General features: G+C 51.8%; 1 protein-coding gene across 4 annotated transcripts in view; it reads left to right on the top strand.

The window, feature by feature from the left end:
- The window catches only part of LOC144737520 (guanylate-binding protein 1-like), a 100,355-nt gene that overhangs the window by 16,563 nt on the left and 71,734 nt on the right, over positions 1-12,058 (top strand). For all 4 annotated transcript variants that reach the window (XM_078620248.1, XM_078620250.1, XM_078620249.1 and 1 more), the window contains exons 4-6: positions 1,163-1,217; positions 2,048-2,115; positions 4,017-4,144. In XM_078620248.1, coding sequence (XP_078476374.1) covers positions 1,163-1,217; positions 2,048-2,115; positions 4,017-4,144 — 251 coding nt within the window. The remainder of the gene's footprint in view (positions 1-1,162; positions 1,218-2,047; positions 2,116-4,016; positions 4,145-12,058) is intronic.

The raw sequence follows: 12,058 nt of genomic DNA on the forward strand, positions 1-12,058 counted from the left end.
CTATGTAACACTTCTTTTTTAACTGAGTACAGAAACAGTGCATAACCCCTACTAGGCAGGGGTTTGCATAGGCTCCAAAACAGCATCCTGCAAATTCGGGAGTATCTGGGCAAGGTCCCTGCCACTTTATAAATATGGGCGCGCATCAGTGTTGATGTCAGGAAAATAATCCTGATGCAATATTACTACAATTGCATTAAGTCCCTGTGGAATGTGGCCTTGTGACTTTATCGCCACTTGAGCTTCACCCATGATGTGGATTAGGTAAGTTACATATTCATGTTATTAATGTTTTTATTTAAGTAATGTGTGTGATTTTGCATGCATTTCTTAATGCGAGTGTATGAGGGTGCATGTATGTAATTGTGCAAGTGTGTTACCTTGCATGGGTATGTCTTGATAACTCTGTATGATGGGTGACCGCGCCTTTTTTCGTGTGGCCCCCAGACTGTGGAATTCACTTTGTTTTATTCAAATAGCGCCTTAGTACGCAACTTCTTCCTAGAAACTTTTGTTGGTGTGAGCCAGCGTGTGTGTGTGTTTGTGTTTTGTACAGCGCCTTGTGACCTCTGGATGAAAGGTGCAAAAGTGTAAATTATCATTGTTATACGTGTGGGTGACAGTGTGTTTGTGTGTTTGGGTCTATCTATTATTTGCCATGTTGGCTTTCGTAGGCTCTCACATACAGTCTTCAAAGGCAATTTCGGAATATTCTTCTTTGCTTATTCGATACAGTGCGTGTATGAGAGAATTTTTTGTGACTGTGTACACGCCTAATTGTGTCTGTGTGTTTGTGTTGTTTGGAGAGCATTCGAGTGTGTGTACATGAGCAATGGCGGACTTAAGATTCCTAACATCACCGATATGATCTCATATATTTATGCGTTTCTCTTACATACATCCCATCGAATCGAACGTGGGACAAATTGTCCCTACGCAATTTATAGCACTACATAAGCTGTTCGTTACTCGGTTCACAGCAACTGCAGAACTTGACATTGGCGCACCCTCTTTATAAATCTCACCAATCTGCCGCTGCCCCTCTCACCGAGTGCATGGGCCACTATGGCCTGTGAACCACAGTGCAGTTGCACCGCCTGTGCACTCAATATCTATGCCACTACAGCGAAGCACTGACTTCTCTGTGTTTTTGTTCCCACAGATGGAGAGGAATTAACCAATGTGAGGAACATGGTCAAGCGCTGGGCAATGATTGGGTGTGTCACGCAGAAACATGTTGGCTGGATGTTCTATGGGAAATAACAAAAACATCACAGCGAGTGCACCCTCAGGAGTGATGTTTCACTCTGAGAACCGATTTACCAGCCGTTACCAGGCACATGGTCTTGTACAGCCCTTTTGTTAATCCAACACTGGATGAGGGCCTCCCCTGCTGTGCAGATCATCGGTGTTATTTGACCATACGTCACCAATCCAGGCATTGCGGACTGTGAAGGCAGTGAGCACACAGATGCACTATCATTGAAATACTTTACAGGGCAATGCATTAGATGAAACAACACGCACACATGTGTATTGCATGTGAATGAGTTCTCAGCCTTATCCAGAAAGCTTACAATAACTGAATATGTGGTCCTTTTGTAGTTTGTACCACCAACTTAAAGCGTTGTGCATCCCAACATAAAGCAGAGAAACAAACCTGTAGACAGGTTTCATCCTCAGTAGGACTCATGAGTACGGTTTAATCATTAATGTCTGGTGCTGCCACATGCTGCCCACGATGCAGCACAGCCCCATCCAAGCTCTGTCCAGGCTCAAACCTGCTTAGCTTTTAATGTTCGACAATTGACAACTGAGGGCGCATTTCAAGTGATTTGGTCATCGGCGCTTTATACCAAAAAGCTGAGTTCTGCTGTGCCTTTGAGAATGTTTTTTTTATTGCTCTTAAAAATCTTCATATAAAGGGCAATGATTCAGTTTCATTACACTCAACCTGGCTGTTGCTATGTTGCTATGCCATGAGACACGGCCATTTGATAATATTTTAATATAATTTGTGTTGTGTACTTTTTAATTTGTAATTCAGACCTGGGAAATTTGAGCAGACGGAACCAAAGGCCAGACCTGCACTTCCCACACCCCGGCGGTCCAGAGGTTGGTTCATATCAAACATATTCCTGATAGGTCCTACACTGCAGTGGTCTTAAGTGTTGTTAACTTGGAAATTACCCAATGTAGACACTGTTATGCAGCCATATGGGGGCATCCTTAGATGTTTAGAGGAGTGATTGTGAGGTTCTTGGACACCCTAAACATGGACTTGATGCATTTGTTGACGTTGCTGCATGACCAGGTGCTAAAGCAGCAGTTAGTATCGTACATAGCGATTAATAATATCTTATAGTCATGGATCGCCAGGGCAATCTATGAAAGTTTATAGTTTGGCTTGGATCGGTGTGCAGTACTAGTGACGAATTGGCATGCTCTGTTTACGTGACAACCCTTACTAGTTGGCTGCATCGGGTGGTGGCTGGTTTTAACGACACATTTATATATTTAAGCGATCTATCCCAAAAACCTATCTTATGATCGCTTTTTTGACGGAGTCCAGAAACAGTGCATAATCCTTACTAGGCAAGGGTTTGCATAGGCTCTGAAACGGCATCCTGCAAATTCGGGAGTATCTGTGCAAGGTCCCAGCCACTTTATAAATATGGATGCGCGTCAGTGTTGATGTCAGGAAATAATCCTCGTGAGAAATCGAGGACTAATTTTCCTTCCAAGGAGTGGGGGGTGGGTGGTGATTTATAGATACTTATTATTACGTGAGATAAGATGCCCACGAGAGGCTGACGGCATCAGACAAAAATGGAGGGAAGGCGGGGTGATCGGCGAGGGAAACGGCCCCGGGAGAGAGTTGTGACGTCGGCGGGAGAGGCGGAGGGCTCGGGCGCTTTCTTGGTGGGAAATGGAGGAATGAGGGACGTGGTTCTGAGTGAGAGCGCCGCAAATAAAGTAACATTGTATTCACCCTACCCGGTACTGGTCTGCTCTTTACAATAGTATGAAATTAACAATCATGATGTGGAAAAGCGGGGGGGTTGGGGAGCATTGCTCCTGTTCGAGTGGACCCCATGCTGGTAGGCTGAGCATGCACCCTGAAGGGCCAAAGATGTGGGGCGTGTGCGCCTGGCACCTGCCTTCAGAGACACTCCAAAAGTGGTCAATGAAAGAGCCAACGTCATCATTGGTGGGGGTTAGGGATAGGGCTGGGCGGGTGCCACGTGTCTGTTCTTTTAAACCGGCATGTTCCCCCCATTTGTGTACTACTTTTGCCCGTGTTATTTATTTAATAACACGAAATAATTTCGAACGTAGAGATTGAGTAACAAAATACCTAAACAGATGTCTCCACCCCCTTATCTGTCCTGGCACGTAAAAAATAAAATAATAATAAGACAATCCATTGTCCCCACGGCCTTCTGAGAGTGTAAAATGTAATATATATGTACAAATATATATTTTAGTTTAGCTATATTTACGTAAACAGTAGAATTGGTCATTGGGGGATGACAAACAATGTGCCCTACAGTAATGATGAGCGTTGAGAAATCGGAAATTTGTCACCACATGTTTAACCAAGGACACAATTATAGCAACAAATGTGTATGCAGCATTTACATTATCTCTGTACACATAGGAAAAATAAGGTTAATGGCTTCCTGTTACAGTTAAAAATAAAGTGAGCTCAGGAGAGGCGAAGCCACCATTGGTAAGCCACCAGGAGGAAGGCAGATTCGAGAAACTTAGAGGGAAATGCCAGATGGGGTATAAATATGACGCTTAAACCGGTTCACAGGTGAAGAAGACAAAACATCCAGGAGACAAGAGGTTGTGGGATCAAACTTCCATTTAGGGTATGCACCAGGAACCTCCTGTCTATCAGTGGACACGTCCTGTGAATACACCCGAGGAAGGACAGCTCAAGAAAAAGTGAGTGGGCTATATGGTACGTTATACACAAGATGACACGTCTATTTCTCTGGCTTCCTCAGGCTTCTCACTGGGTAACACAGTGCAATCCCACACCAAGGGTATCTGGATCTGGCCAGTCCGTCACCCCCGCGACGAGAGGAAATGTCTGCTGCTGCTGGACACAGAGGGGCTGGGCGATGTGGAGAAGGTGAGGGCCTGTTGCGGATATACCCTGATAGCAAACATTTGGTGTTAAAAAGGATTACATGTTACTCGTCTGAATAATATGTTTTTTTCCATACTAATCACAATGATAATGAGGAAAATTATAATTGATTAATTAATAGTGTATGAGTGGATATGTGTGTGGCATTGTCTGTGAGGCATGCTGATACATCTGTGGAGAAGGTGCATGCTTTTTTGTGTCTGGCAGCTGACTGTAGAAAACTCAGTGACAGTGGAAAACCAGTTTCAGAACCTGGTGGTATGAGCCCCTTAAAGGGTAGGCTATGGATTAATAGCAGCAGTTAAAGATGTGTAGTAGCGTAACTCGCGCAGGGTTTGCAAACAGCGGTTGCATTATGTGCGGGATTGCAGACAGCGAGGTCAGCTAAGAATTATCAGGTGCAGGCGGATGGCCTGGGTGACAGCAGACAGAGAGACGTCAGCAATTTGGGAAAGAGGCAGTGATTGCCTGGCTGCAAATGCATACGCAGAGTAGGCGCCACAGAGGCGAGAGATAGTGGCGATAAGGGGGAGAACACGTCCGTGAGGCGTGGGGAGGATGCCGGCTTAATGAGGGCCATCTGGGGAGACTTACTGAGGAGGAGGATAAAAGAGGAACGTGTGAGGCAGAGGAGTTGAGTTGGTTGGAGTGAAGACAAGGGGTAATTCAAGAGAAGTCTGGGACCTCGCTCTCCACACCTCGTCCTCTCCAGCAGTGTTGGCTGATCCCCCGCTGGAGGCAAGGGAGAGGATGGAGGAGTGAGCGTAGACAGGCTAGCAGTAGAGAGGCTAGCGGAATTTTAAGTTTGAGTGTGATACGGCTAGCAGTAGGGAAGCTACCAGAGTGTGTAGTGATAGGCTAGCAGCTGAGAGGCTAGAGAGTGAGAGAGAGCAGGCTAGTGGAGCGAGTGGAGCGATCGGTGCAAGCGGAGTGTAGCAGGTGAGCAGTGCCAGCGGAAGAGTTGCTACGGAGATACGTGGTGTTGAACGCGTGGAATTCTGTTGGAATAAAGTGACACAGGAGAAAAAGAATAAGTGTGAAATAACGTCACGCACCTGGGGGGGGGGGCAGACCTTTGTGACGACGTGTGACGAGGGGGTGGGGGGTGAGAAATGTGACGTCACATCAAAATGCGCAACTTTAAATAAATATAGAATTGTTATAACAACACTCCTACAACATCAGAGTGCAGCGCCACATTAAATATGCACTACAATGACAATAGTTTAAAGTGATTTGAAGCATTTTTATTTTTAAAATGGAAATATGGTTTTGGGGGGGAGGGGCACAGCTTTGTGACGTCATATTTGAGGGGAGGTCTGACTTTTCGTGATGCCGTGTGACGAGAGTGGGGGGGGGGGTCAAAAATCGTCCAAAATCGCGTGACGTCATTTATGGACGCCCCGTACAGATGCAATATTAGATTTGTTATCCACTCAAATTGTCTGGTCAGAAGCAGAGAGGGTGTCGTCCATTCCTCTTTTAAAGGAGTGAAGACAGCAGGTGTTTACAATGTGGTCGATGGTTGAGGATTCATGGCTGCATCACCATGTCGCCAAATCTTTCATGGGACAGTTGTGCAGCAGGGAGAGAATTTACCGGTGCTGAAAATGTCAACGAGCTCCATTAAGAGTTACCTCAATTTGCTCCGCTGGGCTGTGGACAAGTCCGCAGCCTCTGAGCAGAGGGAGTCTACCCTGCAGGCATCTGAACCCGAACGCGGCGTCGGACGTGACCCCGCCCCAACGCTACCTACCACCCCTGAAGCGCGGGCGATGCATGGGCAAGCACTGTGCCTTGTGGAATGATGGACGTCTAAAACCCAGCATGCAGGACCTGAATGAACGGGTCCCTGTCAGCTACACCAGGGTCTGTGCCCCTACTAGATTCATCCCCCGCACAGCTGTGTTGGAGGGACCCAGGAGGATCCCTGCCACTGTTGCCGCCGAGTCAAGCGGCTTACATAAGCGCAGAGGAACGAGCATTTGCACGCCCGGGGGAATCCAAACTGTTTGGGCCGCAAGCGCTTGTACCGTGGCATTCACCATCCACAAGCGGGTGGAGGAAGATTGGAATGCCAAGCGACGGCCGGAGGGCAACTCGATACAACCCTGATCTATTTAAAGTTTGTATTGGCAATTTTCCCAAAAAATCAGTCCCGAGCAAGCATGGGACAGCAAGGGATGACGAAACGAGGATCAGCCCAGACAATTTGACATCCCCAATACAAATTTGAGCAGTCATTTGGCCGATGATCCCTAATGAACCCCCGTTGGCGGCAAAGCACAGCACTTCGACAGGGCGCAAGCAATGTCACTTATCCGGCAAGATGTTATAAATGAGCTCAAAAATGATGGTCGCCAACGCCCCCGTGTCGACGTGCATATGAAAATCGACCCCCTCAATGCAGCCCACGACAACCGACGAACCCGCGGTCGCGGCGACCACCCTATTGGCCAACTACGACCACTGACCCGGTCGGAGTGACCAGTCAGCCTGAATGCAGTCCGCACTCCCCTGTACCGACGCACGACGAGACCGTAACCCGGCGAAATGAGATGCGTGAAGGGGAACTGGGGGCTGGGTGTGTGCAGTGTCGCAACTCACCACGGGTTGCCGTGGAGAGAAGGATGGTTGGGCGGATGGCGGCTGGGGCCCGGAGAAGCGTCGTCGAGGCACCCGGCAACCCGACGCAACGTGGCCTTCCAGGTCACAGTTGAAGCAGCAGATGAGGCCCCGCTCTGGTCGCGGCGACGTCCTCCCCTGCTGGCGAGCGACATCCCGATGCGGCCGGTCGTCCATTCGCCATCCCCTGTCCAGGGTCGATGCGAAGGTCTGGGCAGGAGCTGGCTCCTGCAGTGAGCTGCACGCCTCCTCGGGCGGAGCGCATGCCACCAACCCCGTCTCCCGCTGGAGAAGCACGTGAGCTTGAATGCTCCGCACCACTTGCAGGGAGCACAAGTCGGTGTCATCGATGGCGTGGATGATCACCCGCAGCTCAACGCCAATGACAGGAGCTTCTCCATCACCAGGGCGTCCATGCCCTCCTCGTCCATCCAGAGGTATGCGGCCCTCGACAACGCCAGCAGTGCACTACAGAAGGTGAGGGGTCTGTGTCCCCGTGCCTCTGTGCGGCTAAGCGGTGGCGAGTATTGGACGGTGGCCCATAGATCGCTACCATCTGTTGCATTGCCTGGTGCAGCGTGGCGCAATCCGCTGGCGGGATGGTGACCAGAGCTGCCAGGGCGTTGTCGTCCAGGGTAGCAGGAAGCGCCCATAGCGCCTCAGCCTTCGTCCACCCTACCATCTCACAGTTCATGAGGAAGCGCCGCTGGAAGGTGGCCTATTAGCCTCCAGCGGCTGAAAACTCCGTCAGAACAGCTGTTCTCCGTCACTTTTGGCGGGAACTCAGCCGCTCACCGCGGTCAAGATGGCGGCCCCCTGCGCCGGTAATGCCAAGCGTGATGCGGCGGTCTCTGGTTGCTGGGAAAATTTTGCGGGAGCCGCGGAGACCTCCGGTTGGTGGAGAGTTCCAGCGAGATATTCCGCATTTTCGGCGGGAACTGTAGAAGCGGTGGCAGGAGCCACAGCCCCATGCTGCCTTCGGCTCCCCATGATGGATTTCATCCAAAATAGACGCCGCTGCATGGAGGAGTTTGGCGAGGCAGAAGTGAGCCGCCTGAAGTGCTCTCCCCGACGGCGGCAAGCCGCCGAGCAGCCGGATGGCATAATACATCTCCACCCTCCTCTGGGGCCGCCAACCCCGGGGCTGTTGCTACGTCGTCTTCATCCTCCAGAGACCAGGTACGTGCTCTGCTCCCCGTCTCCATTTAGCTAGTTAATTACTAACAGTGTGGCCACATCTGACACCAGTTGTAGTGGTTCACACGAGGGAGGAAGAGACTTCTTGGAGGCAACACATGTGAAGTATTGGAAAATGACGGCAGGAAACTCCTTGACGGGAACACACTTCTTTTATTAAATCTTGACTTGTAACAATACAACGCGTGGCCTCTCTTCTTCACAATGCGCTTTTCTTGACTCTGGATTCTGTGCTGCCGGCTCTCTGTGCCTCGTGTAGACTCCGCGCCTCGGCTACACTCCTCTCTCGCCTCGTGTAGACTCTGCGCCTCTGCTACACTCTCCACTCGCCTCGTGTAGACTTTGCATCTCTCTCTCTGGCTACACCGTATGCATACTCGGCTCGTGTAGACCTTTCTCTCTCGCTGGCTACACCGTATGCATACTCGGCTCGTGTAGACCGTTCTCTCTCGCTGGCTACACACTATACATTACTCAGCTCGTGTAGACCGTTCTCTCTCGCTGGCTACACACTATACATTACTCAGCTCGTGTAGACCGTTCTCTCTCGCTGGCTACACACTATACATTACTCAGCTCGTGTAGACCGTTCTCTCTCGCTGGCTACACACTATACATTACTCAGCTCGTGTAGACCGTTCTCTCTCGCTGGCTACACACTATACATTACTCAGCTCGTGTAGACCGTTCTCTCTCGCTGGCTACACACTATACATTACTCAGCTCGTGTAGACCGTTCTCTCTCGCTGGCTACACACTTATACCTTACTCTCCTCTACTCTCCATTACTCTCCTCTCCGGGCTCTATCTCTGCACCTTCGTCTTCATTCTTAGATGGTTCCACTTCCCCCCTGCTCCTCTGTGCATCACCTTATATACCCCTTCTTCCCGGGAGACGGAGCGGATGCGGACCTCAACGTCGGCACCGCTCCTCAGTTACCCAATCCCCACGCGCTATCCCTACGATCCGGTTCCGCTCAGCGCGTGTTTCCACTCCCCGACCAATCACACCGCGCTGCTACCCGATCACTCCCTCTGGGCGCGTCACCGGCACACAGCCAATCAGCAGCACTACCCCCACCCGCGCACTGACGCCTGCTCCTCCCCGTCAGCGCGCGTCACCACACACACACCCGTACATACGCGCTGGCACACGACATATACACCCAGCGCGTATCACCACTACATCACCCCCTCCCACATAGCTCGCAGCCGGCCCGGCTGCTAACAACAACCAACCGCGACGATAAAACGACAACCAACAAAAAAAAAAAAACCCCGTAACCCCCCGAGTGTGCCCCGTAACATAACACAACAACAACAACAACAAGAATAACTATGTACAGATTGACAATGAACCCGAAAAGTCAACAATAACACGATACGAGCAAATTCGAAACGAACGCGCCCCACGTCCCTGCGACTACACGCAGTGACGAGGCGCTCCAACTGCCCCGACTCCTCACGAGGCAGGTCATGCAAAGTAGCACGACCTGGCGCGAGTCCGTCTGGCTGGTCCATCGTATGGGGCGGGACACTGACGACCGTCCGGCGGTTCCGGCTGCTCCAGACGGCGCGGAACGGGCCTGAAAGGGCCGGCCCCGCCGCGGAGATCCGGCCGCCGGTGATCGGCAGCTGTCAGTTCCGAGACACCTGGGAGCAGATCAGGCGAACATACGTGTGGATCAGGCAGAGACATTTCCCCCTCTGGGTCGCCGGTCACGTCACACGCCCGGCCATCACGACACAAGGGGAGGCCATATGGAGGCGAGAACGGTTTCAGTCGGGAGGGGTGAACGTACCACCGGCGCTTTCCCCACTTTATCTGAACGCACTGGGGCCGTGCAACGCGCACGACCTCCACGGGTCCCCTCCACGGTCTCAACAATTTAGGCGACGTAGCCAAGGGTGCCTGAGGGCAATGCAGCCAGGCCCTGTCACCTGGTTTCCATTCGTGCATGGACACCTTCCGTGCCCGCAACCGTTCATTAGCAATTTGGCGAGCCCGCGAATTAAGCCGCGCGGCCTCCCTCGCCTCTGTCAGCTTGTGAATATTAAACTTAATATGTTCTGCCAAATTAGAATTAGTTCGTGGAGCGGACAGGCCAAGTTGCGTTTCTATTGGCGGGTCAGCTTCCCGACCGTACATCAAATAGAATGGGGAAAACCCCGTAGCTGCATGGGGGGCCATTCTATACGCGGCAAGGACTCCCGGGACCTGCAGGTCCCAATCTACATGTGCCTCGCACACCTGCTGGCACAGCATGGAAGTCAAGGTTTTGTGGAGTCTCTCCACCATCCCGTCAGTCTGCGGGTGGTACGGGGAGGTACGCACCTTCTTGGTACCCAACAGATCGCACACCTCTTGCAACAATTTACTCGAAAAATTTTTACCTTGGTCGGTCAGCAGGCGTTCGGGAGCCCCCTTGTCCAGGACATAGCCCTGGACGAAGGCATCCGTCACAGCCGCTGCCGACTGGTTAGCGAGAGGCCACGCCATAGGCCATCGGGTAAAGTATTCGACCCCCACTAACAAATATTTATTCCCTCTCGGCGTGACTGGGAAGGGCCCCAAAATATCGAGTGCAACGAGCTCGTTGGTACGCGAGACCTGAATAGATTGCAGCGGTGGATTAGCTGCCACGGCCGGTGGTTTACGCCTGGCGCACTCAACGCACCCCTTCAGAATATGCACCACATCACTTCCCATTCCCGGCCAGTAATAGTCACGCTGAAGCAGGGCAAGCGTCTTGTTAACTCCCAAGTGCAAGAGGCGTTCGTGTGCCGCCAAGACAACCCTCCCCCTCACAGCGGAAGGCACCACGAGTGCGTTCCGCCGGGACAAACTGTCCCATTTCAATAACACGCCCCGCTCAAGTACATAGGAGCCGGTACGCTCCTGGTCCCCCTCGGGACCCCCAACCTTGCGGCGCAATGCTAGCAGCGAGCTGTCCGCCATCTGGAGGCGGCCCCATTCGCTGAGCGACAGCGAGAGCAGCGAGTCCCGACCCTGAGAGGCAGTGGAATCATCCCCGATCGGTGCGCCCGCTGTCGCAGCCAGTGCCCCCATCTCCCCCGCAAGCGTCGGTTTACAGCGCGCCGATCCCGACAAACACGCGCATTCATCACAAGGCAACAACCGCGACAAGCAATCGGCATTCGTGTGTCGCAACCCCTTACGGTACGTAGTCGTAAACTGATAGTCCTGGAGGACTTCCAACCAACGCGACAACTGGCCCGAGGGCTGGGCGACCCTCAATGAATACTGTAGCGCCGCGTGGTCCGTTCGGACTGTAAAGTGACGACCATAAAGATATGGCCTAAACTGCTGCACAAAAAAAACAATGGCAAGCAGCTCGCGACGGGTGACACAGTAGCGCTGCTCCGCCGGAGACAACACCCTACTACCGTAGGCGACAACTCTTTCGACACCCCCAACGACTTGGGATAGCACCCCCCCAATGCCCGTGTTGCTAGCATCCGTGTCCAGCAAAAAGGGACTGGCAAAATCGGGATAACACAAGGGTGGGGCACCCACCAAGGCGTCCCGGAGGGAGCGAAACGCGGCCTCCTCCTCCGGTCCCCATTTGAACTTCACTCCCTTCGCCGTTAGAGCGTGCAAGGGTTTTGCAATAGTGGCGAAGTGCTCAACGAACCGCCGATAATAAGAAGCAAACCCGATGAAACTACGCACGTCGGAAACGGACGTAGGTGTCGGCCACGAACCGACACAATCCGTCTTCGCGGGATCGGTGGAGATCCCCGAAGAATCGACAATGTGACCCAAGTATCTAACGGACCTACGAAGGAGGTGACATTTGGCCGGTTTAAATTTCAACTTAGCCGATCGCATTCGCAAGAACACCCCTCTCAATCGCCGGAGGTGTTCCTCAAACGTTTTACTGAAAACAATGACATCGTCCATATAAATCAAGCATGTATCCCACTGCAAGCCCGACAAAACCAGCTCCATAAGTCGCTGAAACGTCGCTGGAGAGGAGTGAAGTCCCATGGGTAACCGGTTAAACTGGAACAGCCCCCCTGGAGTCCGAAATGCTGTCTTAGGTTTCGACT

This window comes from Lampetra planeri, chromosome 71 (assembly GCF_965212315.1).
Source record: "Lampetra planeri chromosome 71, kcLamPlan1.2.h2, whole genome shotgun sequence".
Taxonomy (NCBI): Eukaryota; Metazoa; Chordata; class Hyperoartia; order Petromyzontiformes; family Petromyzontidae; genus Lampetra; species Lampetra planeri.